This window comes from Mustela erminea, chromosome 8 (assembly GCF_009829155.1).
Source record: "Mustela erminea isolate mMusErm1 chromosome 8, mMusErm1.Pri, whole genome shotgun sequence".
Lineage (NCBI taxonomy): Eukaryota > Metazoa > Chordata > Mammalia > Carnivora > Mustelidae > Mustela > Mustela erminea.
Window position 1 is genome coordinate 28,644,549 of NC_045621.1, and position 27,062 is coordinate 28,671,610.

Here is a 27,062-nt window from a genome sequence, read left to right on the forward strand (position 1 = left end):
GAGCTACGCTTTCCTGTCCCTGGAATACCTTGGTATTTAATGGGAAAGGAGAAATGAAAACAACAACAACAACAACAACAACAACAAATCGCAGACTTGGGGGTGGGGGCGTTGGTTGTCATGGTAACTGCTTTGCCTGCCAGACAGAGTACCCAGCAAACAGTGCATCTGGCAATATCTAAGGGGACATCTGTGGCCTCAGCCTATGGGGACTCTGCCTTAGGCCCCCAGATGCGCATCTCTGGAAGATTTTGACAACAGAGGCTGCCACAGCAACCCTTCTGGCCACGCCACCATGACCAAGACAGGTGACAGCTAGGTATGGAGGGCTGACTATCTTCATAGCTCCACTTTAAGTGGTGCTCCTGATTCCTTTATACATGATTAAACAAAATTTGCTGTCAGTGACCCTAAGACATTACGTAAATGCGGGGTAGAAAAATTGTTTCAGTTCGGTGATGAAAAATTGGGTGTGAATAGGAAAATAGGGATAGTCTCAGGATTCAATACTTTAGTTAAACTTAGTTTAATACATTGTTGAGATTTGGACTCAGTCTCTCTGTTGCACTTACAGGCTGGATGGCTAACTTTTACTCCAGCAACCCCCACCCCTATTTTTTTTTTCTTTCCTCTATCTTAGGTTTAACCTCTTAGTGTCTGGATTAAAATTCCCCCAATCTAGCTTGAATTTTCAAGGGTTCCCCCCCGCCTGGATTTTTCCCATTATTTCTTTAGTAGTTAGTTGCTCCTAATGTCTCTTTCTATTTAGAGATATTGCCTACAGTAGTTATTCCCTTTTCTTAAAATTCCCCTACCCCATTTCTTTATACCCCATGGTCATAGTCCACTGTGATTGATATTTAGCTTCTAGTCCATAAATCATAAAATTAGTTTCTCTGTGTGCATTTTTATATATGACTACCTAAAAGGAAAGAGAGCTTATCATCCATTCCATTAATCTTTCAACATTTTACTCCTTTTTTTTTAAAGATTTTATTTATTTATTTGACAGAGATCACAAGTAGGCAGAGAGGCAGGCAGAGAGAGAGGAGGAAGCAGGCTCCCCATTGAGCAGAGAGCCCGATGCGGGGCTCAATCCCAGAACCCTGGGATCATGACCTGAGCCGAAGGCAGAGTCCTTAACCCGCTGAGCCACCCAGGTGCCCCTCAACATTTTACTCCTTAAAAAAATTACATGTGATCTCAGAAAAACATAGAATATCAAGTAAAGCATAAGAAAGAAGAGTAATGATGGAGGGTTTGCCCTACCAGATACTTAAATGTATTATAGAACTAAGGTAGTTAACATATATGGCACTGACTTAGGAATAGACAACAGAATAGATACTACACAGCTAAACTCTGGCATACATAGGAATTTAATATATGGTAAAGGCACCATTTCAAATCCATTAGGAAATATGGATTAGTCAGCACATGATTTTGTACAACTGGGTAGTCATTCATATGAAGAAAAAAGGTCAATTATTCCTCATTCTTTACCACCAAAATAAATTCCAGATTGTTGTTTTTCAATGTAAAGAAAAAAGCTATAAAATCCTTAGAAGAGGAGACAATTTCTTTCTTTCTTTTTTTTTTTTTTTGAAGATTTTATTTATTGATTCTAGAGAAAAGAGCACAACTGGCAGGGGAGGAGGGCTGCCGGAGGGAGAATCAGGCTCCGCACTGAGCAAGGAGCCTGATGCTGGACTCGATCCCAGGACAGGACTCCATCCTAGGACTCTGGGATCATGACCCAAGCCAAAGACAGACGCTTAACTGACTGAGCCACCCAGGACCCCCAAAGAAAAGGAGACAGTTTAAAAGTACCTACTAAAAATTTAGATTCATACCTTTGTATTCATGAATTCTGATTTCTAGTATCGACCTTGGAGAAATACTTGAATATGTGCACATAAAGATATGATAAAGATATTTTTATTGTGTTATTGTTTGGATAGAGATAAATTAGAATGACATAAATATTCACCAGTACGTTAGGGGTTAAATAAGCTTTGATACAGCCAAATTACTGAATACTATATTATTCAGTTAAAAAGAATGAATTAGACTAGATGTACTGAAGAAAGATCTACAAAACATATAGTATCATTGAAAGTTGCGTAACAATATGTATAGTACAATATAATTTATGCAAAGCAAGACAAAACTAAACCTTAATTTGTGTGTGTGTATGTGTGTGTAATAGAAGTTGAGAAAGATATACATCACTCTTAATAAATGACTTCTGGAAGAACTGGGATTGATTTTGTCCAGAGGACATTCACCTTATCTGTGGCATTTAATTTTTATAATAAAAATGTATTAGTATGTTGTTTGCATAATTAGAAAGTAGTAGTTAATATATGGTAATAGTCAAATATTAAATAAAAATATTTAGAGAAAACAAGAATTATTTGTTAGTATTATTAATAGTGCATCTTGGGTTGGGTGCTGAACATTTCTTTTGGCATAAACCTTGAAGGAAAAGATTGATTCATCTGATTCATCTCCATGAATCTGATTCATTGATTCATCTCCATTTCAGCTTTTGAATGTTGGAGAAATAGAGAAAGAGCAACCGCAAATAAAATTAAAAGACAAATGGCAAGCTGAGAGAACATATTTGCAGCAAAATTTATTTTCAGTAGAAAATTAATCAAAACTATGTAGATGTCATTCATGTCAAAAATGTAAGTAATTAATAAATGCATAGAAAGAGACTTCGCCATTGACCAGGAAATTCAAGTCAAAAGAGTAATGGGAGATTCCTTGTCTTATATTGACAAAGATTATAGAAATGGAAAATGCCAACCATGATAAGAACATGAGATGTGGAAGCCTGGGAGGCTCAGTTGGTTGAGTGACTGCTTCGGCTCAGGTCATGATCCTTGAGTCCTGGGACTTAGGAGTCTGCTTCTTCTTCTGACCCTCCCCACCTTGTACTCTCTCTCTCTCAAATAAATACATAAAAATCCTTTTAAAAAAAAGAGGAGATGTGCACTTTCTCATACTGGGAGATTATACACACACACACACACACACATATGTATATATATGTATTAGTTCAGTCTTTTCGGAGAGCTGCTTGGCTAGGGATCAAAATGTGAAAGGCAGAGTGCCCTTTGACCCAGCTTCACATTTCCAGAAATTTGCCCTAAGATAATAAGTGGAAAAGGACATAAGGGTGTTTATTGTAACATTGTCTATAATAATAAAAAAAATTGGATGTAACAGTAAGAGATTAAGTAAATTGCAATAAATCGATATTTGTTGGGATATTATAGGCCATTAAAAATGACACATCAATCTATATTTGTTGACATGAAAAATGACCACGATAAAGTGAAAATATCTGGTTAAAAACAATATAATATAGTCCTATTTGTGTAAGAGGGAGAGAGAGAGAGAGAAATCTTTAAATAGCTGCCCTCTTCATGTCATTCAGATCTTGGCTTAATAGCCACCTCTTCTTGATGAAGTCATCTCAGCCTGCCCCATAGTCACCTTCCCTCCTACCCCTAATTTATTTTCTTCACAGCATTTGTCCCCCCAATTATTTTTTGTTGCTTATTTATTTTGTATCCTCCCAATAAAACGTCTGTCTTGTTCACTGCTAGATTCTCTGTACCTAGCATAGTGCTGGGCACACAGTAGGGAGCCAATAGATCTGCACAGAATGATTCTGCGTGTGTGTGTCTGTATGTGTGCATGTGTGCAGCAATAGACACTTTTAAGATGTTTACTGAAATATTAGTGTTGCTCTCCCTAAGTGGTGGGATTTTTAAATGATCAGTTTTACTGTCTTCTTAGTATTTTTCTAAGTTTCCTAGTTTGTTTCAATGAATATTATTATTATTCCCTTAAAAAGGAAGGAAAATCATGAAGGAAGAAAAAGAGGAATAGAGAAATAAGGGAGGGAGGAAGGGAGGGTAGGAGGAAGGAGGGAAGGAAGGAATTGGAAGGAAGGAAAGTAGGTAGGAGGGAGGAAAGGATGGAGGATGGAAGGAAGGGAGAAAGTGAGGCTGGGCAGTGGCTGAGCAGCCCTACCCCCGCCTCTCTCACACATCTCCAGAGTCTCTTCACTCCCTTCCCTCTCCTCAAACTCTTTCCAAATCCGGAGAATTTAAGAATGTCCTATGCTGGACAAGTAAAATTAGGTACCTATCTAGCACTGTGGGCACACAGGCAGCCCATTTGGTGAATGAACGCACACAGAGCATGGATACACATACACACTCTTAACGAAGGCTCTTTAAAGAACACTCCTCTCTCTATCTTTGGCATAAACGCCATAGAAGACCCATTATCCCTTATTCAAATAATGAACTTAGGGGAAATTTTTCTCTTCACATGAACTTATTCACATCCTTTCTTTAAACAATGAAAACTAACACAGGGCCTGGCATGAAGTCAGGTCTCAATAAATGAAATAGTGATAGTTTCCATGTTTGTCTCTGGTTGTCAGCAAGTATACAAGTATACTTTCACTCTTTAATCTATTTTGGAATTTATTTCTATATGTGGCTAGAAGTAGAGTTATGAACTGTGTTATCTCAAATGAATAATGAGTTATGCCAACCTTTGAACAGTTTTCTTTTCCCTATAGTGAATGCGAGCTTTATCTTTTATGAAATTCCCACATGTACATGGGTCTGTTTCAAAGCTCTACTCAGTTCTGTTGATCTACCTAGCTATTCTATGCCAAACCACATCTTTAATAACTGCAGCTTTGCTGTATGCTCATTGTTCTTGTGCTAAAATTGTCCAGGCTGTTCTTAAGCATAGTCCAGAAGAACTTTAGAACCAAGCCTGTCAGGGACTGTATTACTCTTGGAGACCAACTTGGACAGATTTAGCATTTTACAATATTGAGTCATTCTATCCAGGAACAGGCTAAGTGTTCCTTTCATTCAGGTCTTCTTTTATATTCCTTAGTGGAGCTTAGTCGTTTTCCTCATTTAGATGTTTCCATGTTTTTCATTAGGTTTTCTAGGAACATATCTTTTATTGCTGTTGTAAATCTAGTATTCCCAATGATTTCCCTTATTTTCATAAAGTTATAGGATAACCATATGTTTTTGTATGTTAATCTTATATGTTACTGGATATATAAGTTTCATTAGTTTCATTTTCATTTGGATCTGTTGGCAGCCATACCATCTGCAAACAAGGACATTTTAATATCTTCCTTTCCAAGATTTGCATACAAAATATATCTTTTCTTGTCTTATTGCATTGACTAGGACCTTTAGCAGAATGTCCAGCAGTGGCAGGGGTAAGGTTAGAAGGGGTAAAACAGATTTATTTGCCTTGTTCTTGACTTAGGGGAATATTTCTCATATTTCACCAACTGCTTTTTTATTGTCTTTTAAAACCGAACATTCCATTTTGTGTATATTGCTATATAGTAAGTCATCTCAAATAATTTTTTGGAAGTTGATAAAGCCTTAATCAAAATAATTATTCAAATTGCCTGTTCTGAGCCATGTTGGCCAACATGGTCCTGGGCATGTGCAGTTTGACAATGAAGGATGGAGTGGCTTAATTTTTTCCTTTGCTACTCCTCCTTCCCCACTCTCCTCTAACATGTAAAGGCAGTGTGATGTGATGCAGAGAATAAAATTCTGGGAATCAGAGGTTTGAGTCCCTATTTGATCATTAATTTAAGATATTCAACCTCTCTGACTTTGGTTTTCTCCTCTATCAGATGGAAACAAGGATTTCAGATGTGTTGTGGCTCAACAGGCCTGACAATATTATTGTTGTTGGGGTAACAGCCATTGCTATGGTAATCAGCATTATTAATAAACATTGACAGAGGGAATAAGGGACCAAGACACAGTCCAGATTGGAGCCCAGGGCTGTTCTGACCAGCTCTGCTGGCTCCTGAGGCAGTGGGGAGCTCTGGAGACCTGAACCTCCCATGAGCTATCCATGACCTTGGTGACATGTGTTTACTCCTTGCTGCAGGCAAGGTTCCAGTGGGACCCACGTGCATCTCTATAGAATGCCAGCCAAGGGACTTGCTTCAGCTGCTGGTATGTAGACATTTATGCCAACCAGGTCCAGCCCAGCAGCATTCCTGAGTTGAGACCTCTGGGCCACCAGGACAGGTCCCTCTTTGGATTCCACACTCTAGGGCGCCCCTAGCCCCAGGCTTGCTCTTGCCAGCAGGGAACCTTGCATCTATATTGTACCTGCTTTGTGACCAGGGATGGGGGACAGGTGCATTTGGGGGCATCTTGGGACACTAGGCATGAAGAACTTTCAAACTGTAAGGATATAGAATTGGGTGCACACAAGCATGTGACAATGCCTGTCTTAACATCCATGCTTCAACATGTAATGGAAATATATTGAGAGTTGCAGCAAATTTGGGCCACGCTATTTCCTCACGGTGGGACCTTGAGACTTTGCCCCCTGTCATAAAGGAATTAAAGAAGCTGTTGTAAGTATCGGGTGAAATCTTGTTTATGGGTGTGTCTTGTAAACTGTAACGTGCAGTTCACATAAGGTGATCCTGAGTTTTAGATGCATGGTCATGGAAGTGGTCATTGCATACAAGTGTGTGCAAGATGGATCCAGAACTTGTCTCTCTGCCTCTGTGTGTCAAAAGTAGAAAGCCAAGGGGAAAGGGGAAAGGTATGGTGAATCACAGGGAAAGAGGATGAGGTCCAGAGGTTGCTGTCAGACCACAGACCCTTCCCTGCTTTCCCCATTCATCTCCCCATCTGGTGTCACCTCAGACATCCCCATGCTGCAGGATAAAAAAGACAGCACAGCCTGAAGCTGCCCTGATAACTTCCTGCTGTGTTGCTAAGCAACATGTCCTCCTCTTCCAGAAAAAGGAACCTGATGTTCATGCTCAGGGTCTGGCCTTCCAGTCTCCTTCAACTATTCCTCCATCCCTTGATCTCTCAGAAACTTAAGGAAGGAGCTTCTCTGACTCATGGAAAGAGACTAAGGGTAGGTACACTTGGAGGAGGCAAGACTGGAGGACTGGAGGATGAGACTGGTGGGAGAGGGTTTGAGCTCACAGGGAAGCGCTGTGTTCTGAGCTGGTTGATGCTAGGGGTGGGTGATGCTAGCTCTAACACTTGGGAAGCAACTCTCTGCACTAGACTCTTTAGGCACATGCTCTGTCCTTGCAGCAAACTGACAAGGTGGGCATAATCAGCATCTCCATTCTACAGATGAGGTCACTGAGTCTCAGAGAGAGCAAGTAGCCTTCTCTGTTCCAACGAGAGTACATAAAGGCTGGGTTTGTATCCATGTCCATTTGGGTTCCTTCTACTCTATCATGTCATTTGAGATAAATTCAAAGGTCACAATTGGCCACAAGACTTCTGATAGGCATTACTCACTGTCTTTGTCTGGAACCCATGGAAAGTGCTGGATTTGGAACTTGTCCTGGGGTTGGGCTGGGGTTTGGGCGCAAGCTATAGTCCCACCACTTCCTGGGCCTCTCAGAATCTTAGGATCCGCTCATTCTTCCATGAGAGATGATAAGGGATGAAGGGGTGGGGAAAGGGGTGAGCTGGCTGCTATGTTTGAATCATACCTCTAGCAACGCTGTGACCCCAAGCAAGTTCTTTAACATTTTGTGCCTTAGTTTTCCTCATCTACAGAGTAGGAATAATATTAAAAGCAACTACAGAGGGTCATAAGGATTAAATGAACATAAAGATATTTTTTAAAAAGATTTTTATTTATTTATTTGACAGACAGAGGTCATAACTAAGCAGAAAAGCAGGTGGGGGTGGGGAGAAGCAGGTTCCACGCTTAGCAGAGAGCCCGATGCAGGGTTCGATCCCAGGACCCTGGGATCCTGACCTGAGCCGAAGACAGAGGTTTAACGACTGGGGTTAACCCACTGGGGTGCCGTCCAGGTACCTCAAACATAAAGATCTGTAAACAGTGCCTGGCATGTAAGTGTTCAATAAGTATTAGCCATTATTATTATTATTATTATTATTTCTATGAGGCTTCAGTGTATAAAGCTCTTTCACATCCTTAGTGGTTAAGAGAACTCACTGCTTCTGAAATGAGACTGGGTACAGAGTCTGCTCTGCCCTTTTTCACTGTGGGACTTCAGGCTTAACCCCTCTGTGCCTCAGTTTCCACATCTATGAAGTGGGGGACATCATAATGTCTATTCAGAGGATTGTTGTGAAGCTTTGTGATTTGGATATCAGTTACAGTAACGTTAGTTGTTATAACAAGAAATCCTACAAACTTCAGGGAATAGCATAATGCATGTTGATGGGTGACTTCTTTCCATGGGGTTTTTCGGAACCAGAATCCAACCATGTGGTAGCTCTGCCTTCTCTTAGGAATGAGCTCTCCTCTGAACCCAGAAGGCAGAAAGGAAATAAGACAGTATGGAATGGATCCATTTCTAAGGGCTTGGGCCTAACAGTGACACATACTATCATTTCCATTCATATTTTGTTGGCAAAAACAAGCCACATGACTCCCACCAAAATGTAAGGAGAGCTGGAAAATTCGACCCTGGCTGGGCAATCACTTCCCAGTGAGAACCCTACTAAGTGAAGTAAGGAGCATGCAACTTGGGGCGGGAGCAGGAGGAAAGCTCGCTATTTCTGCTACACTGAGAGGAATAATATTAGGATATTATTTGGGTGGTGATAAGTGTGAGAAGTAGGTTAGGTGCTATTGCTAATATTATTCTTTTTAAAATTTATGTATTTATTTGAGAGAGAGAGAGCGCAGGAGGAAGGGTAGAGGGAGAGAGAGAATCTCAAGCAGACTCCACCCTGAGTACAGAGACCGACGTGGGGCTTGATCTCATGACCCGAGTTGAAATCAAGAGTCAGACATTAACCGACTGAGCCATCCAGGTGTCCCATATTGCTAATATTATTCTTATTTAATCTACATGATGACAATGGGTAGTAAGTATTAGTATTGCCCACATTTTATTTTATCTATTTTTTAAAGATTTTATTTATTTATTTGAGATAAAGAGAGCATGAGTGGGGGCAGAGGGAGAGGGAGAAACAGACTCCCTCCTGAGCAAGGAACCCAACGTGGCACTCAATCCCACGACCCTGGGACCATGACCCGAGTCGAAGGCTTACTCAACGGAGCCACCCAGGCGCCCCCTGTCCACAGTTTCGAAGAGAAAACGAAGTCTCCAAAGAGTACAGACCGATTTCCAAAGTCACAAGGCTGATGACTAGCTGACATGCTCTAATTCTAGATTCAGTATTGCCGCAAGAAGAAATGGAGAATGCACTGAGTATAGGAGGCTGACCCATGTGACAGTGGTGCGGCCCCATCACCAGTCAAGAGAAGCTCAGCAGATGGGCCCAGGACAAGGTCTGGATTGGCCTAAAAAAGTAGCTGTGGCCACTCAGGTTCCTCCCATAACATACAGCAGCATCTGATTGGCACTAGAGGGGAAGAGGCAGGTTCTTGCCTTGTTTTGGGTAGTTTTGTTGGTTTGTCTAATAATAGAAAATACTGATATGTAATAAGGTACTTATGTAATCATTTCATCCTTCAGCCCTATACAGTAGGTTCTGTTACTAGCAAATCCACTTTGCAGATAGGATAATTGCACAAAGTACAAAAGCAACGTGCTTGAGGTCACACAGCTAGTAAGGGATGGAGCCAGCACCCAAACCCAGAGCCGCAGAGCCCTTGTTCCTCCCTCCCCCCCATACTATGTTGCCTCTGTCTACAGAGAAAGGAAAGACAAAAATAGCAGGCAGCATCCAGTGAGAGAATCCTTAGAAATAGAAAAAGTCACAGTCAATGGGACAGTGGGTCACTCGTCTCTACAGATGAAACCCGCCATTCTAAGACAAAGGAGAGTCAGGGAGAAATACCACTGACAAAACTGAGATAGGAAATGCCACCAAAGTCAAGGTACAGTCAGACCCCCAGCCTCACCCCAGAGTACAGTGACCTACTCCAAGCTTGTAGGAACACAAGTAAGAAGGTGAAGCCTTGCAAAAGACAAGGGGGCAACAAAACAGTCTCTGATTTGTTCTTTACTAGATGGAGGCCCTAAATAAAGACTCATAAGACAAGCTGTCAATCTTCTCTTCATAACCATCCACCTTCTGCTACAACAATCAGACAAGAGTACACCTGATATGGGTAAGCAGCAGGTCCCATCCACATGAGGAAGAGGCTCTCTAGGAAGGCCCAGCAGGAGGGAATCTGGTGTGATGTTGAAGACTTGAGCTCAGGAATCATGGGCTAAGTCAGCCACCTGACTTCTCCGAGCCTGAGCCTCCTCATCTGGAAGGGGAGGTAACCACCCCCACCTCACAAGGTTGTGGACCACTCAGAGGAGATGCCACATGAAAAGCATTGGCATAGGGCGTAGCCCAGCAGAGTCAGGTTCAGTGAATGGTAGGACTGCTCTTTTTATTATCAGCAAGTTTAACTGATACAGATTATAAACAGGTTGGGGAAAAACCTGAAGTTCCATGCATCTTAAAGACATGTTGGAAAAAGATGAAGTCCAGAAAAGCAGAAGGGTCTGAGAAAAGGACATCACAGAAGCCCATTTCGATGTTTATCTGTGGTCCCCTGAACTAATATGTGCCTCTGTGACCATGCAAGTATCAGGTGGTGTAGACACAGATGTTCTCATGCCACATGCTATCCAGGCTTCTGAGTCCATCTGCAAGCAGAGCTTGGTGACATGGCACACACACTATGCTCCACCTGTGGAGGAGACACAGGTGTGTGTAATCCTGGCTCAGAGTGGGGGAGGATCCTGCAAAGAAGGTGATCAAGGGCCACTCAGGACAATGGAGAAACCACTCAACCCTGGGAAAAGACTTGCGAGAGAAACCAGAAGACACAGGTCAACAAATCTGAGACTTTGGCCAAGTCTCTTAACCTCTTGTGCCTTGGTTTATTTATCCTTCTAGAAGGCCCTGTCTTCCTCCCTGATCTTGGAGGGGACCAGCAAAACAATGGATGTGTAAGTGTTTTATAAACTCTGTAACAGAAGCAAATAGTGTGGGGGGATGGGAGTGGGGAGGTGGGGAGTGAGTCATATTTTCACCAGTGACATGAATAAGGAGATGAAGAAAAGGCTCAGGACTTCAGGGAATGCAAGAGGAACTGGACTTTGGAATGGGAAAGAGAAGCAATGATAGGGTCAGGATCCTCGAAGGCCAAGGATCAAGGGGTTAAGGGTCCATGAGGACAGACCTGAAACATCAGGAAAATGAGTGTATTAAGAGTGTGGCTTCGGGGCACCTGGGTGGCTCAGTCGGTCAAAGCATCTGCCTTGGGCTCTGGTCTTGATCCTGAGGTCCTGGGATTGAGCCCCCCAAACTCCTGCATCAGGCTCCCTGCTCAGGAAGGAGCTTGCTTCTCCCTCTCCTGTTTCCCCTGCTTATATGCTCACTCTCTCTTTCTGTCTGCGTCAAATGGATAAAAAAATCTTCAAAGTAAATAAATAAAAGAGTGTGGCTTCTTTGGGACTTGAGGTGGAATAGAGTCATCTCAAGATCACAGTAGCTCAGGGCTTGGAAACATCACCGAGGCAGAGCTATAGCCAGACCTGAGATGGCCTAGAGAAGAGAACACCCATCTATGGGATTCAGGGGCTGGACACAACCTTAGAAATCACCTTGGAGAGTCATTTTCCAACTCTTCTTCTTTTTGGACAGAGAAAATCTAGGTGACCTCTGAGGTTCCACCAAGTAGAATTCTCAAATCCCTGGTTGAGCCTCATTTTAAGGAGACACAATAGAATCCCAGAGAAGAGATGTGATTGCCCAAAGATGATGAAGCAAGTGAGTTGCCACACTGGGACTGGAATTCATGTTTTCTGATTCCCGATCTTGCATCTTAGCTTCCAAACTGGCCCTGAGTGTAGGAAAAAACAGAGGGGCAGGTGGCTTTAAGGATGTGATTTCCTGGGGTGCCTGGGTGGCTCAGTGGGTTAAAGCCTCTGCCTTCAGCTCAGGTCATGATCCCAGGGTCCTGGGATCGAGCCCCATATCGGGCTCTCTGCTCAGCGGGGAGCCTGCTTCCCCCCCTCTCTCTGCCTGCCTCTCTGCCTAGTTGTGATCTCTGTCAAATAAATAAATAACATCTTAAAAAAAAAAAAGGATGTGATTTCCTAGGGATTAAGGGCCTCTAATCTAGGGGCACCTCCCCTCGGCTCCTCAACGTGCCTGAAATCCCACCCTTACCAGCTGACTCCCAGGACTTGAAGAGTCTCAAGGTTGGAGACGTTATCTTGTCTCTGCCTCCCCCAACCCCCTAGGGAAGGGGTTGCTGAGTACTGACAACTACCTTCCTTCCAGATCAAACTGGCACATTTCTCTATACGTAGCTTCCTACCACGCGTCCCAATACTGCCTTTTGTCACATACATACATCCAGATCCTCTGTCACAAGCCAGCTCTTGGAGTAATTGAGGACAGCCCTCATGTCGCTTTCCCCAGTGTGATTTCCAGATTACGTCTCTCATTGTGGTTGGTTCTCCAGCTTTCTCTCTTCTCACGGCCCGAGCCCACTATGCTGTATGTTCTCCATCTGGTGTTCTCTCGGGATTGTTCTCTAGACACTGTGTCCAGTATACCGGGGGCACAACTACTAGCGCAAGTGGGTCATTTCCTTCACCTTCACTCCCGTAGCTCCATCAATACCACTTCAGGTCACAATGATTTTTCTGCATTCCACCTTCAGCCTCCCATTTAATATTATGCTAAGAAGCCACTAATTTATACACAGGCTCTCCTGAGCCACTTCTTGCCATGCCTCACACTCTGACCTTCTGTCCTTTCATTTAAAGATCTAAGAGCAGGGCCTCACCCTCCTTGCCAGAAAACTTCCCCTTGTTACATTTAGCCCACGATTCTCAGCAGCCCAGATCTTTCTGGATCTCGGTTCTGTCTCTCCAGTTCTGTTCTCCTTCCCAGCTTCCTGCCCCCTGCAAAGAGGTCCTTCGCTCCTCTCTCCAAGTCACCAAGTCCCTTACAACGTGGGACTCGCCCCCTTGGAATGCGTGAGCCCGCTCTTCCACCTCATGAGGTCTATAGGGCGTAATGAGATGGAACACGCTCATATTAGGATATTAGGTGACTAAAGTAGGGTGCCATTAAATTCTAAAAGGCATAGTGAAAAGGAAAGGAACTATGTCAAAGAGATATGAATAGTGACCTCAGTGTAACGGGCCTGTAGGTCATTTTCCCCCCATGCTTCATTCCCCCCTTTGTCCAATTCATATTTAATGAAGGCCATATGTGTGTATCTTCCAAATTTCCTATGCCACGTATGTGTTATTTGGACAACCAGGAAAAAGTTAAGTGAAAATAAAATGAAAAAGAATAAACACTCTTTCCCTAGGTGGACCTTGATCACTTCATCAACACTCTTTGGGGAAAAACATCTCAGCCCTCCTGTACCGATTGTGCGCCTTCCAGCTGCAATCCCCTTCCCACCCACAGCGCACAAGGAGATCTCCTCGGCCTCCTCTGGGAGCCCAGGGTGTTCTCCCTTCAACCAGCAACCCGAAGGAACCTTGGGAAAGAAGTACCAAGACCATGGGGGAAGGGGTGGGGGCTTGCCTTGATGTGCAGCCCAAGGTCCGAGCAATCGCCTCACTCACCTGCCCAGGTGTTGTTTCATCTAACGGAACCTGTTTAAGGCAGTTTTCCGGCCAATAGTTTTTGTAAAAAGCCTCTCTCAAGAGGTGTGCCTCGGTGGCTCAGTGGGTTAAAGCCTCTGCCTTTGGCTCAGGTCATGATCCCAGGCTCCAGGGACGGAGCCCAGCATCCGGCTCTCTGCGCAGCGGGCAGCCTGCTTACCCACCTCTCTCTCTGCCTGCTAATGATCTCTGTCAAATAAATAAATAAAAATCTTTATTAAAAAAAGCCTCTTGGGGCGCCTGGGTGGCTCAGTGGGTTAAGCCGTTGCCTTCGGCTCAGGTCATGATCTCAGAGTCCTGGGATCGAGCCCCACATCGGGCTCTCTGCTCAGCAGAGAGCCTGCTTCCTCCTCTCTCTCTGCCTGCCTCTCTGCCTGCTTGTGATCTCTGTCTGTCAAATAAATAAATAAAATCTTTAAAAAAAAATTAAAAAAATTAAAAAAAAATTAAAAAAGCCTCTTGAGAGAACATAAAGGCTATGGTCCCAGTGCATGCAGGATTCAGAAGGGCCTCCAGGGGGGGAGGAGAAGGGCCCAGCCATTAAGCGTTTGCCTTTGGCTTTAAGGGGGCGTGATCCGAGGGTGGTGGGATGAAGTCCACGTCGGGTTCCCCGCTGAATGGGGAGCCTGCTGTCCCACTTCCTCTGCCCCTCCCTCTATTCAGGCGCACTCTTTCTCTCAAATAAATAAAATCTTTTAAAAAGCGGGGGCGGGCAACAGAATGACACACTTGAGCCACTTCCAGGACTTCCTGAGGGAGGCAGGGCCGAGGTTCCCCTTTGCCCTCCTCTTTGAAGATCAAAGAAAGCCTGGAAGTCTGGGGGTCCACCTGGACGCTGTGAGATGGGACACCTGAGGCTTCACCAGGCTAAGTCCGGATGTAGCGGTAAAACCCGGCCCTGGGTTACCTCCTCCGACCAGCAGAGGGCGTGCGCCACCCGAGAGAAGGAGGGTGCCTCACCAAGCCACTGTGGGTGGCAGCAGGTGCGGAACCCGAGGCGGAGAGCGAGGGGTAGGGTGGGGAGATGTCTCGGTCTTTCTGAAAATCGGGAGGCAGATCCACAGAAGAGATAGCGTTGGAGATAGAGGGGCGGGGGGAGGGGTTGTGAAGGAGAGCGAGAGAAAGTCAAAGAGAGGGTCGGCTGGGGAGGGCAGGGCAGGTGGGGAAGGAGACGAACTGGAGACAGGAAAGGTTGAGACGGCCTGCAGATGAGACAGGCTGGGATGGAGGGTGGGATGGGGTGAGGTGAAGGGGCAGGTGGAAGGCAGGGTGAGGCAGGTTGGGATCGACTGCCCCGCGGTCAGTCCGGTGGGGCTGCTGCACTAGGGCGGTCTTCCTCTTGGGCTGAGCCCACCCACCAGAGACTCCCCTGCCCCCTGTAGCACCCAAGTCGGCTTTGGCCTCCTCATTCTCTCCAACTCTTCCTTGTAAAGCCTTTCTGCTCAGGCCTAAGCTGGGCATCTCCTTTCCCCCTGAAAAACGGTTCAGGTGCATCAAAGAACACAAAGAGGAGGCAGTAGGGAGTTTGGGAGCTTTAATGGTTCTGGAAGGGAATAGAAACACACCAGGCCATCCAGAGAGAGGGGGAGAGAGAGAGAGAGAGAGAGAGGAAGGGGGGGGGCGGAAGCTACCTAGATGAGTCCCAGGGCCAGGGAGCCTCACCAAACCCGGTGAAGTCCCGGAGGTCAAGGAGCAGGTGGGCTGTGTGAGGCCGCTATCACTCTAGGACGGGGCGCTCGGTGGGAGAAAGAAAAAAAACGAGAAAAGACTTGGAATTCGAAAAAGAGAGGTCAGAACGGAAGGGGCTTCCAGGAGCCAGGCAGAAGTACAGGTGGAGGGCAGAAAAAGACACGGGAGGTCCCGCAACCCCCTTGAGGGCTCTGGGGCCATGAAGATGGAAGTTAAAGAAAGCCGGGGTGGGGGCGGGTACGACGAGGTGGCGGGAGGCGGTGGCAAATATAAAGTTAAAAGAAGACAGAGGAGGCTTCAGGTCCCTTCCCCCAGGGGCTGGGTGCTGCGACGGAGGAAAATCTAAGATCACAGGAACGGTCGGGGAGGCTCCCGGCCCCTTTCCCGGGTGTGGATGGGACCGAGCGAGGCTCTGGGCGCCCGGGAGAGGTCGCGCGGCACAGGGCCGCCCCGTCTAGTGGTAGTGGCCCCCCAAGTGCGAGGCGGCGGCCACCGCGCCGAAGGGCCCGGGCGGGGGCTGCAAGCCGGGGCTGGGGTAGAGGGCTGCGGTGGCGGCGGCGGCGGTGGCGGCGGGGCCCGGGCCCGGCCAGTAGGAGAAGCCCGCGGGCGCGACGCCGGCCGAGGCGGCCATAAGGTTGAGTTTGGAGAGGCCCGGGAAGGGCAGCGGGGCGAGGCCTGCAGGCAGCTTGTAGAGCGCGCCGTCCTGGGCGGCGGCAGCGGCAGCGGCGGCCGCAGCGGCGGCGTGGGCGTGCGCCGGAGGCGGCTGGCAGGCCTGGGCCAGACCCTGGAAGTCGAAGCGGTAGGCGTAGCGCTTGCCGTGCACCTTGCTCATGATGTTCTTGTCGTAGTAGTAGCGCAGCGCACGGCTCAGCTTGTCATAGTTCATGTTGGGCTTGCTCTTGCGCTCGCCCCAGCGCCGCGCCACCTCGTCTGGGTCTGTGAGCTTGAACTCGCCGTGGCCGCCCTCCCACGCGATGCAGCCGGCGTTGGCGCGGTCCGCCAGGAGCTCCAGCAGAAACTGCCACAGCTGGATCTGCCCGCTGCCTGTGGGGAGGGGACGGGCAGTCAGGAAAGGGACGGAGGAGGTAGGAGGGAGGGCAAGAGGTGAGGCGGCAGACTACGGGGGGGGGGGGCTGGTGGGAACCGACGTCGGGTAGGGGAAAAGGGCGCGTTGGGTAGGGACCCGGTAGCCGGGCGCCGCTGCAGCGAGAGGGGCTGATGGGCCCAGCGGTCCTGAGCCTTTCCCGTGCTTCTGCACAATGGAAACAGGGCTCTCCCTCTTAGAAGGACGAAGGACGAAGCCCCGCGGGCTCCAGGCTTTGTGAGAATTGGGGAGGGGGGCGAAGCACAGCCTCCTCGGCGTGGAGGCAGCGGCGTACCGGGGCCCGCGACTCTGGGAAGCCAACAAGAGCCGAACACCGGCCTCTATTGCCACCGTGAGCCTGCGCCCTTATTCGGAGCAGAGAGGAACCTACGGGACCGCACAGGGTAGTCTGCGCAGGTGCTTAGACGGCCACATCCCAGCTGGACCATGTCCGCAAATCCGGGGGAAGAGACCCCGGTGCCGCGGGACCAACCGGCCACTACACAAGGCCTAGGCCAAAGGCCAAAGTTGGATTGGCCCCGCCTGAGGTCGAGAAGAGGTGGAGGCTGGCTTTCTGGCGGTACCAGTCAAACAGGAATGGGGGCAGTGGCCCCCGAAGCGTGCGAGGAGGGTCAGACTCTGAAGGCTCCCCACTCTCTTCAGGATCGGGGTGCGGAGCGCCGCGCTGGCGCTACTCGGGTTCCGCCCCAGTTTTCGGAACAGCCGGGATTCCCAGCATGGGAAGGTGTCCTACTTTGGGGCGCGATGCACAGCTCTGAAGAGAGGAGATAAGACCCGAAAGCCGCTGGGCTTGACTCCCTGCCTCCTCTCATCTTTGGCCATCTCTGGGATCATGGGGCCAGGCGGTCCGGATTTGGGGGTTGCTGGAAGCGCCAAGCAGGATTTTCCCGGATGGTGATGAAAGAGAGGGCTGCCCGAGAATTCCCACTCCCCTGTTTTGGAGCCTCAGTCAGACAAGTGGAGAAAAATTTTGATACACTGACTTCTTCTCACTCTCTTTTAGGAGAGGGGGGAAAAATAATTTTGCTCAAAGTCGTCTGATTATTGATTCGAATCAAGCCTGGTGGACCTCTCTTCCTCTCTCAACCACTTGCTCTGAACCCAGATGCTGGCCCTCACCATCATTTCAACCCCAGTCTCTCCACACCAGCTCAGCGAGTAGCTGCCTGACTCCAGGTCGGGAGCTCTAAGGTCAGGATCAAGGGACAGTTAAGGGAAGGTTTAGGTTAAAATGTACAGCTGGCTCCCATGCAGACCGACATCAGAGGCTCGGAAACCCATTCTCCTTGGGAGTCACATTCCCTTTTGGAAAAAGCAGTTGCTAACGTTGTCATTATGGTTACTGTAACTTGGTGAGATCTGGATACTGGGGGGGGGGGGGGGCTGTGGAGAGGCTTTGCCTGGAGGGCCAGCCAGGCTCTGAAACCAACAAGGCAAAGCCAAGAGTAATTCAGCGAACCTGAGAATCAACATCAGTGGCCCAGCCGACTTGGTCCCTAGAGCCTGGCGGGCCTGGGCCAGTGAGGCAGGTAGGTGCTGGCCCAGTGCTAGTGGGGAGAAGGGTGGAGTGGCCAGGGAGTAATTACCCTTTGCCAGGATGTGGCCCCCGCCTTGTGTTCCTGCTGCCAAGAGGGGAAGGACACCAAACACCCGGGTCCTGGCCCCTCAGTGTAAAAAGGCCAAGGGTCAGGATCCTCTCCCTCTGCCCTGGTGTGCAGGTCCAGCTCTGGGACTCAGAATATACTGGAGTGGAACCAAAGGCCAAATGAATACCCCCTCCCCTCAGCCTCTCCACAGTCATGCCGCATTGCACATCCCTTCTACCCTCCGATCTCCTAGTGGTGGCACCTGTAATTCTGGGGTGGGTGCCCCAGCCTCCATCCACTGTCCCCACCCCCCCTCCCCTGCTTTCGGGCCAGCTCACCTTTCTGTACAGCCGGGCTCAGCGGCCCCCAACCGGGGCTCTTTCCTTCCTTGAAGAGACCGTCTCCGACGGGATCTGTAGCAGCAGGAAAAAAACAGTCAGGAGGACCCGGGCGGAGATTGTGGGCTTGACCGAGAGGGCTCCCGGCCAAGGCTCCGAGGGTGGGGGATGGAGGGTTGGTTCCTGGGTGCGAGGCTAGGGGCTCGAGCTGCCAGCTCCTCCTCCCCGAGCCTGGCCCGGGCGCGCGCCGCGCGGAGCCCCTCCATAACGCCCAAGTCAGGAAACGCGTCCAGGAAAAAGGAAATCCGCTTTCCGAACGGGCCGGCGGGAGCCTTATAAAGCCGAGCAGGGAGTGCGCCAGCGGAGCGGGAGCGCCCGGAGCCCATCCGAGAAGAGAGGAGGGCGCCTGGAAGGCTGGGCTGGTGGGAACGCTCGGAGCACGGAGGTGAGGAGCCACGAGGGCGCTGGGGCGACGCTCAGCTGACCGCAGCTTCCCAACGCTGAACGCGCACTGAGTCAGTCCCCTGCCACACCGAAGACTCCTGCTTCCCCTACCAGGCTCCCTCAGCCGCTGAGCTCGCGCCCTCGGCCTCCCAGGTTCCCAGTCTCCTCACTTTGAGTCCTTAGACCTCACACTAAAACCCTAAAGCTCTCCATCTGCTTTTAAGGTCCCCCAGTGCCCTACATTGCTCAGTCCTCCCAGCAATCCTAGTCTCTGGACCGCGTTCAGTTCCCTTGGACCCCAGCAACCCCTTCCCATGCCCGAACCCAAACTTCCGGCCCCAGGTCCTGGTGCCTCCAGCCCCTGGCTGGTCCCTGGTACCTGGCAGGTACATGTTGATCAGCAGGGGCTGGGAGGCGCCGCTCTGTCTCATCGCCGCCAGGGACTGGGTGGTGGGAGGTGGGGGTGGGGATGAGAAAGGGGGACGCGTCAGGCTTTGCGCTCGGGGCACCGATCCCCACCCGAGGCAACCGCGGGTGACAAGAAGACGGCGCGGGTCCGGCAGGGCCTGGCGGGAGGGGGCTGCCCGGGTGTGGCGGGGGATGGAGGGGGTCCTGGAGCGATGCTCCCAGCTACCAGGCTGCCTGGAACCCTCCGGCCCCCCGCGCGGCAGGGGCCGCAATTTCCGTTTTAATTAAAGCGAAGCTGCCTCGGCCCCCCGGACCCCGCCCCCGCCCCTCTTATCGCCCGATCGCAATAAAGTCTCCAACGCGCCGCGCCGCAGCCAAGCGCGCCCAGCAGCCCCCAGCGCCCCGCAACCCGGGAGACGCGCGGGGGATGGGCTTGGGCCTCCCACTCTGATAGGGGTCGGGAGCGCATTTCTTTTCCGCCTCCTTGACTCTCAGCAAACAGCGATGGGGCAGGGTACCCGGCCCCACCTTGGACCCCAGGGGCCACAGCCCCTCCTCCCGCCCATTGCAGCCCCCATCACCGCCCCACTCTCCTCCCCCTTCTCCCCCCACCCCCACCCGGGTTCCCGTCTCCAGGCTGCGTTATCTGCATCTTCACTTTTAAATTTCCGCTTCCCTCCCTCTCGCCTGTCGCTCCGCTCCCGGCCCGGGCAGCAGTTGCTCCCGTTATCTCCGCTCCCTCCGCCTCCCTGAGCCTCCTCCCTCCTCCTCCTCTCTCACTCTCTGCTCTTCCCTAGACACCGGATCTCCTTCCCCGTCTCCCTCTTGCTTTGGCCCGTTTCTCGCCTTTCCAGGCCTCTGGGCCAGCGCCGGGTCTTCCCCCCACAACTTCTAGCGGTTTATCTTTCCTCCCCCTTTCTAGGTCTCTCCTTCTCCCTCATCTAGCCTCTTCAGTGCCGTCCCGCTTCCTGTCTCTACTCTCTCTGTCCTATGTCTCTCCTTCCCCTCCTTTTTTCATTCATTTGGTCCTGACAATTTGTGTGAGGCAGGAGGCTCAGGAGCCCCCTTCTATTTCCCCCAGAAGAATTGCGCTTCCATCCTTCCCCATCCCCTGTCATGCCAGCCTACCATCCACCATCTCAACTACTGGCCTCCTGGTTGTCCCTGAACCAGGCTGCAGTTGGCACCTTGCTCTAGCAGGAGTAGAATGACGGAAACAGCGTTGTGTGTTGTATAAGGTCTCCAACCCAGGGGAGGTGTGGAGGCTGAAATCCCTTCCAAAGACACTGACTGTGTATTCGCAAAGCTGATGTGGTTCCCAGGGGGCCTGAAGTCTCTGAGTACCTGTGGGGCTTCCTGGCTCAAAAGAGGCTAGCTAAGGAGGGATGCTAGCTGCAGATGAGGCTCTGGGCTTAGGAACCCACCTGCAGCCAGGCAGCACCTGACGGCTAGTGCCAGAATTGGTAATCTGAAGGCCTTTCTCTCTTGCTGCTTGAGTCCAGGAGGTGAGGAGGCCTGGGACGCCAGAGCACATGGATCAGAGTGGGCAAATTTCCTGCAGGATCCATGATCCTGTGGTGTCTGACTGATGATGGCTAGAGAGTCCAACTTGAGGAGTTCTGCAGGGCCCAGGTTCATTCCTCACTTGCTGCAATTGCTGGAGTGTTCACCTTTGTTGAGGAAGAGTGAAGGAGGCAGAGTCCAGGACCCTAAAGGAAGATGTAGATGAGAAATTGCAGGCAGGGGGTGGGGTGGAGAAAAAGATAAGAGATTAGGATGTTTGCTGGAGACCAAACCCAGGACTTCACGAGAGGGGAGGGCCTTGGAGGTGGAGATGAGGTTCCAATCTCTTTCCTTCATGCCTTCTTATTTCTTTCCCAGATAGAAAATGATGAGCAGGAGGCCAGAGCTGAGAGAGTGGGGAGGCAGTGGGGTTCATTCAATGCTCTCAACAGAAGGCTGAGACAGACAGAAGGGACAGGTGCTCAGAGCTGAGGTCTATCCAGATATCCCAGCTCCGGACTGCTGATCAACAGCTCAGGCTCTGTGCCTCACAGAGGACTCAGGTGCTGAAGGGGTAGGTGAGCTCTGGAAAGAGGCTGAGAGGTGCTCCCCCTCCAGCCCACTGTCCCTGGGTCTTGGCTGCATCAGAAAGGGGATGACCTCTTTCATCCCCTTTGGCCTTGGCTGAGTGCAGCCAATGGATGAGTCCCAGGCAGCTTCTTCTCCATCCTCCTCCCACCTGGCTGGGTCCCAGACCCACAGGTTTTTGCTGACCATCAACCTGTCTAGAATAGGAGGAGGTTGGAAAAGTGAGAACACTCCTAGCTTGGCCTCTAAGCCCCTACTCCTTAGGCGCCAGTGTGGGAAGCAGAGTTGGACCCCTAGGTCCAGGAAACCCTAGAAGGTTTGTATTGACAAAGGCTGCAGCAAATATTAGCTCTCTCAACTCCCTAGTTGTACAGATGGGAACACTCAGTCCTAGAAACAGGGAGTGTCCTATTCAAGCTCCCACTGCCATTCCTGAAGCCATCTTGCTGACTCTTCCCAGCAGCCACATACCCTCCAAAAGGAATGGGAGATAGTAGATCTCCTTTTGCCCATTCTTACCCCTGCAAAGCAGGAAGAGGGGAGAAGGGCTGCTGGGCTCTGAGGCTCATTTGTATGGGTTCTAGGTTCAACTCCGGTTCCCTCATTTCTTAGTTGTATGACTTTGGGGGAAGTTAGTCTCTACATCTATAAAATGGGGATTACAGTATCTACCATACAGAATTATGAGGCTTATATAGCCCATGCTGACCACTCAGACAGGCTCTAAACATTAAGCTATTATTACTATTACCATTCTCCAAGGGGACAGTTAGGAGTCTGTGACCAGGCAGGAACTCCAGACTCTTTTGGGGCCCACAGAAGTGTGGGGTTCTGCTGAGGCCTGAGGCTTTTAACCCCAGCTCTGGTCAGCGTTCCCTTAACAGTCTGAATTTAGGATCAAGAGCCCAGGGTTCAAGTCCTGTTTTGTCACTGGTCATTTGGATGATCTCATCAAGCCTTCTCCCTCTCAGACAGCCCAGCTTCCTTCCTGATTGATGAAATGGATTAAGTATGGAAGGTTTTAGAGGAACCAAATGCAACAGGGGCATGGGCTCTACAACCCATCCATTTAGAAAGCAGAACTCATACCCTATTCAGAATTCTGTCCCTTGCTCCCTCGACCCTACCCTGGAATCCATGGTGGTGGGGGACCAGTGCAGGAGAATGAAGGCCCTACTTGGACTGCCCAAGTGCTTTTTCATAATACCACAGACATTTTTAGTGGTTTCTCCTTGAATCCTCACAACTCCATGAGACCAACAAGGTAGGGATCAATAGCCCCACTTTACAAGTGAGGGAATGGAGGTTCAAGGATGCTATATGATTAGATCCCAGATGTTCTGACTTCTAGTCTAGGGCTCTTCCCCCAGGAGCAGATGCCTGACTTTGCACAGGTGGACCCTTGGGAATGGCTCAAGTCCAAGTCTAACTGTTCTCCGATATTGGTTACCTCCTCTGGGTTTGGGCAATGACCTGGGCCACTCCTCCTTATTGATAGGTCCCCTAGGGGTTTGAAATAACAAGCATCTCTGAGTGACAGAATGAGGGGAGTCCCAAGGGCTTTGAGGGCCCTGTGTGGGATCATGAGTGTCATTAACTGGGCCAAATGGGGAACTGGGTAGAACCTGCACTGGTGCCAGGGGCTCTGGTGGCTGCTACCACTCAGCCCCAGCATGCCTGAGGGCTTCTGCCACCTGCTCCAGAATCCAGGCTCACTGTGATCAGTGGGTGAGGAGTGGCCTCTCCAACTCACCAATCCTCCAAAGAGAGGGGAGGGAGAGGAAGAATGAAGAGAGGGTTCTTTGGAAGAGCTGAGAGGAAGGGTATGAAAATGCTTTGTCAATGCCAGAGCTCAATATCATGATGGGATTGTTATGATTCAGACAAAGGATCTGGGGCTCCACCCAGAGAAAGTCTCCCCTTTAGAAGGCCCTGGGAGGCAGTGGGACCTCTCATCCATCTCTCCTCTTACAGTTTTGCTTCTTTGTAAAGCAGAAATTCTATAAAGCTGGGAAAAGGATGCAGGGTTTGCTCAGTTGGATAGGGAGCCAGGGCAAAGAGAAAGGCTGGAAATGTGCTGGGGAGCTCTGCATAGTGTTAAAGAGGTCCTGCTGTGCAGGCATGCAGGTGCCTGGCCCAGGTGGTTGAAATTCAGCTATGAGCCCTGCTGTAGAACTGTGTGCACCCAAACCAGAGGATGGCAAATGCACCATGTATGCTATGGTACACATGGCCCAAGCTCATCGGCCTTTACCAAGGAGAGGTATGGGACTGGTTGTATTTAACAGGATCCCCAGGATTCTTACGAGTAGTTTTCTTAGCCCTATCAGGGTCTAGTCACATATATCCTCAGCCCGTTTATGCTCCATAGTCAAGAATCCTAAAGCCTGAGAGGAGGGTCAGGTTGGCAGGCAAGGACCTTAAGAATTAGGATGAAGATTACAAAGCAAGACATCAAGAAAGAGGCAAGAGGGGCAAGCAGGTTCAGGAGCCTTTATTGAGGGTCCTCAGGGGAAGTGACAAGGCAGTGAAGCTTAATGCTGGACTCTTCGAATGGACTGCAGCAGCCCGGTGTGGGCCTGTGTGCCGAATTCACTGTAGGTGCGGAACTCCCCACTGTGCCGGTCCCGCTCCAGTACATACTGGTAGCCCCGGTAGCCTGGGTACTGGTAGGCCACCCACCTAGGCCAGTGAGAGCACAAGGGTGGTAAGCAGCCTCTGCCTGCATCCCCACCAATGTCCCCCATTAGTAGCCCTCCTTTCTCAGCCCCTGCCCCGAGCTCCAAAACCATTGCTTCAACTTTCCCTACATGGATCTCTTCCTGCCCTGCCCACTGCTCCAGGTCTTCTTATCATAGTCCTCCCCTTGTCCCCTATTCCCACTCTCCATTGCCTCTTCATCCATCTTTTAAAAAATCATTTCCTCTATCCCCACATTGGCTCCCTGACTCCTATCTCCTACTGCCTGACCCCACAGTCTGTCTCCATCATCTCACTTCCCCCATCTCTCAGCTCCCAGCATCTCTTTACCATGTCTATTAGCACACCATCACCTTTCCCAACCTCCCTCCCTGATGACAATTGCCTCCCTTCTCTTCTCATCTCCTTTGTTCCAGTCCCAGGACTCACGCTCCAGAGCTGACTTTGAGGGAACCCACATCCTTGCTGGCCCAGCCCATGGAGGGCAGGGATGGGTAGTCATCGCTGAGTTCAAACTTGCTGCCCTGGAAGTTCTCCCCCTCGAACAGTGTCACACGGCTGTCACTGTGATTCTGAAAGGTGGTGGTGGACAGGTCAGGCCCTCCAAAGAAGTGTTAATGGGTACATTCTCAGTCCTATTTTCCCCATCTTCCCTCCCAAGACAGCTGTGCAGACACTTTGGCTCCACACACATTCCCAGAGATCAGTCCATCATGTCCATAACAATCTGGGAAGCTGGGATGTTTAGAAGTCCCCAGCCTAGTCCCTTCTGTGGCTTTGACTGGAGGTGCGGAGACTGAGGGTTTCCCCAGAGACCCTTCCAGGTCAAGGCTAGAGGGCATCTTATAATATGGACCTATTTGCAGAAGGCAAATCAGAGATCCCGAGAGAAATTTGGCCCATTAACCAAGATAGTTTTCCCAAAGGCCTCATTGACTACTCAATCTCCTGGCCAGGACCTTGGGTACAGTCTCGCAAAGGACTGAATCCAGCTAAGGGATGACAGAGTCAGAACAGACAGGGCAGGGATCAGTGTTGGTTGGGTCTTGCCTTCCATAGCACTAGAGTCTTCCTCTCCTGGAATGGAGAAATTAGGCTAAGTCAGCATTTGCTCTTTGCCCTCTACCTCCCAGCCACAGGCCTCAACAGATGGTACCTAAGTCAGCACAAGTGAGAAGTGAGATCCTGCCCTCCAGGGACTTATTTGGTTCATTGCCAACCCTTACTCCTCATACATACACACAGAGACTGACCCCTTTTCTCCAATGATCCCCGAATTGAGTTCTAGTCTTGTCTTCATGTTAACCCTTGTGTCTGAAGGCTCCTTCTGAGCCCCATTTCCACACCTGTGTATGAGGCTAACAGCAGCCACCATAGCCTTACAAGACTGTGTGATGACAGAGGCACTCTCTCATAGGTGTGGAGGACACGAAGTGAAGACCCATAGGTGCTCAAGCTCAGTCTTGGTGCTGTCCGTGGTGCTGATTTTAGGTACCTGACTTGGGCCCACTTTTTGAACTTGTAGAGATACTTCTGGTTCTGGGAAGTAATGCCGGTACCACCCATCTAGGAATTGTATTTATATGTCCCCATACAGTGACTGGACAGCCTTTCTGAGGTGCCATGGTGGAGTCAGGGTCTGAAGCTAGGAGCAAGGTTTGGGGGGGGGGGCTGCTGTGCTTACTGCGCAGAGCACCGGGCGGAAGGAGAGCAGCTGGTCACTGTGATGGCCTCCACTGCCGCTCCAGGCACTCCAGCGAGGATAGTCACCCTTCTCCAGAATGAACTGCTGTCCCTGGAAGTCGGGGTACTCAAAGGCCACCCAACTGGGGAAAGATAAAGGAACGTGGGAGGCATCTGCCCCAACCTCACACCTTCCTCCCCACTCTCAACCCTATTGTGTTCAAGAAGACTGAAACCAGTCTTTTTCTTCAACCCCAGGCCCTTACCCTGACATACACAGCTCATGGCAATCTGGCCTCCTCTAGAAGCTGAAGACCCTAAATCTTGCTATCCAGGATTTGAGGGACCCAGACTTCCAGCTTAGGCTCCGCAGGTTGGAAGGAATTTTCCAGCTTCTGAAGATCACCCGACCAAGAGTTCCTACCCCGAGGATTTAGGTGCTTGCAAAGGTAGGTGTAGGACGCCCCCGTCCCCCAACCTGCAGTAGCGACCCGTGATAGCAACAACCTGCAGTAGTCAGGGGGCCCCAGGCTCTCAGAGACCAGGGTGGAGCGAGAGGAAGGGATTTAGCGCAGAGCCATCTAACTGCACAGAGAAAAACTCTGGATAGGAAATAACTACACTAGGAACCGCTTCAGGGTTCAGGCTGGTTCCACCCGGCACCCGCAAAGTGTTGTCCGTCGCCTTTATCTCTTCGGTTCACACGTTTTGTCTTATGGCGCATGGCGAGTTCTGGAGAGGCCAAGGGGTTCCCTATGTGGGTCGCTCACTCCCAGGCAGGGCTAACAGTCTAGGGAAAGGAGGGCCGAGAGCTGAGGTCGCAGGCTTGGAGCTTAGGCCAGGGGATCCCGGCGCCCCCCCCAACTCAGCCTGGCGGTTCCTGGACCGACACTCACGCGCCATTTTCCACCTTGACAGAGCGCACCCTGCGCAGGCCTCCGCGCTCAGCGATGTTCGCGCAGTCGCTCAGCAGCCGGCAGCGGCGGCCCTGGAAGTCCTCCTCGTCCCAGAGCGTGAGGCTGGCGGGCGCCGGACCCGGCGCGGGGGCGCTGCTCATGCCGCTGCGGGCGAGAAGGGCAGGACCAAAGGTTCAGCGTCCGACGGGCGCCCTTCCGGGCCCAGACCCGCCCAACCCGGGCTGGGACAGGGTGAAGAACACCCGGCTGGACCCGGGCTGCTAGCGGATCTCCGTCACCTCGCCCTCCCCCGCCCCGGAGACACCCTGACCCAGCCCGAGTATTCACCGGGTGGGGTGAGGGCTGTACTGACGGAAATCGGAGAGGCTGCGCGTGGGCCGGGCGTGCGGGTCTTTATAATGGGCCTCGCCCCCCTCCCGCATTCTCTTCCGCTGGGGTGGGGGAGCT

General features: G+C 50.3%; 2 protein-coding genes across 2 annotated transcripts; both read right to left on the reverse strand.

Annotated features, from left to right (window-relative positions):
* Window positions 1-15,187: 15,187 nt before the first annotated feature.
* On the reverse strand, window positions 15,188-19,268 carry FEV (FEV transcription factor, ETS family member). The gene is made up of 3 exons (XM_032355526.1): window positions 19,196-19,268; window positions 18,373-18,447; window positions 15,188-16,387 (listed from the first exon to the last, which is right to left on the reverse strand). Exons 1-3 carry the CDS (start codon window positions 19,245-19,247, stop codon window positions 15,798-15,800), a joined length of 717 nt encoding a protein of 238 aa, XP_032211417.1. The 5' UTR covers window positions 19,248-19,268; the 3' UTR covers window positions 15,188-15,797.
* Window positions 19,269-23,796: 4,528 nt separating this feature from the next.
* On the reverse strand, window positions 23,797-26,970 carry CRYBA2 (crystallin beta A2). The gene is made up of 5 exons (XM_032354577.1): window positions 26,943-26,970; window positions 26,595-26,759; window positions 25,700-25,841; window positions 24,445-24,587; window positions 23,797-23,997 (listed from the first exon to the last, which is right to left on the reverse strand). Exons 2-5 carry the CDS (start codon window positions 26,753-26,755, stop codon window positions 23,850-23,852), a joined length of 594 nt encoding a protein of 197 aa, XP_032210468.1. The 5' UTR covers window positions 26,756-26,759; window positions 26,943-26,970; the 3' UTR covers window positions 23,797-23,849.
* Window positions 26,971-27,062: the final 92 nt, after the last annotated feature.

Bases quoted from the DNA above. Each gene is read 5' to 3' on its own strand.
- CRYBA2 (XM_032354577.1), bottom strand. From the start codon at position 26,755: ATGAGCAGCGCCCCCGCGCCGGGTCCGGCGCCCGCCAGCCTCACGCTC. The intron at 24,588-25,699 runs GTAAGCACAGCA...ACCACCTTTCAG, and splicing joins TCCGCCCGGTGCTCTGCGCA to AATCACAGTGACAGCCGTGT. The intron at 23,998-24,444 runs GTGAGTCCTGGG...TCACTGGCCTAG, and splicing joins CTCAAAGTCAGCTCTGGAGC to GTGGGTGGCCTACCAGTACC.
- FEV (XM_032355526.1), bottom strand. From the start codon at position 19,247: ATGAGACAGAGCGGCGCCTCCCAGCCCCTGCTGATCAACATGTACCTG. The intron at 18,448-19,195 runs GTACCAGGGACC...CTGCTGCTACAG, and splicing joins GATCAACATGTACCTGCCAG to ATCCCGTCGGAGACGGTCTC. The intron at 16,388-18,372 runs GTGAGCTGGCCC...CCCTCCCCACAG, and splicing joins GAGCCCGGCTGTACAGAAAG to GCAGCGGGCAGATCCAGCTG.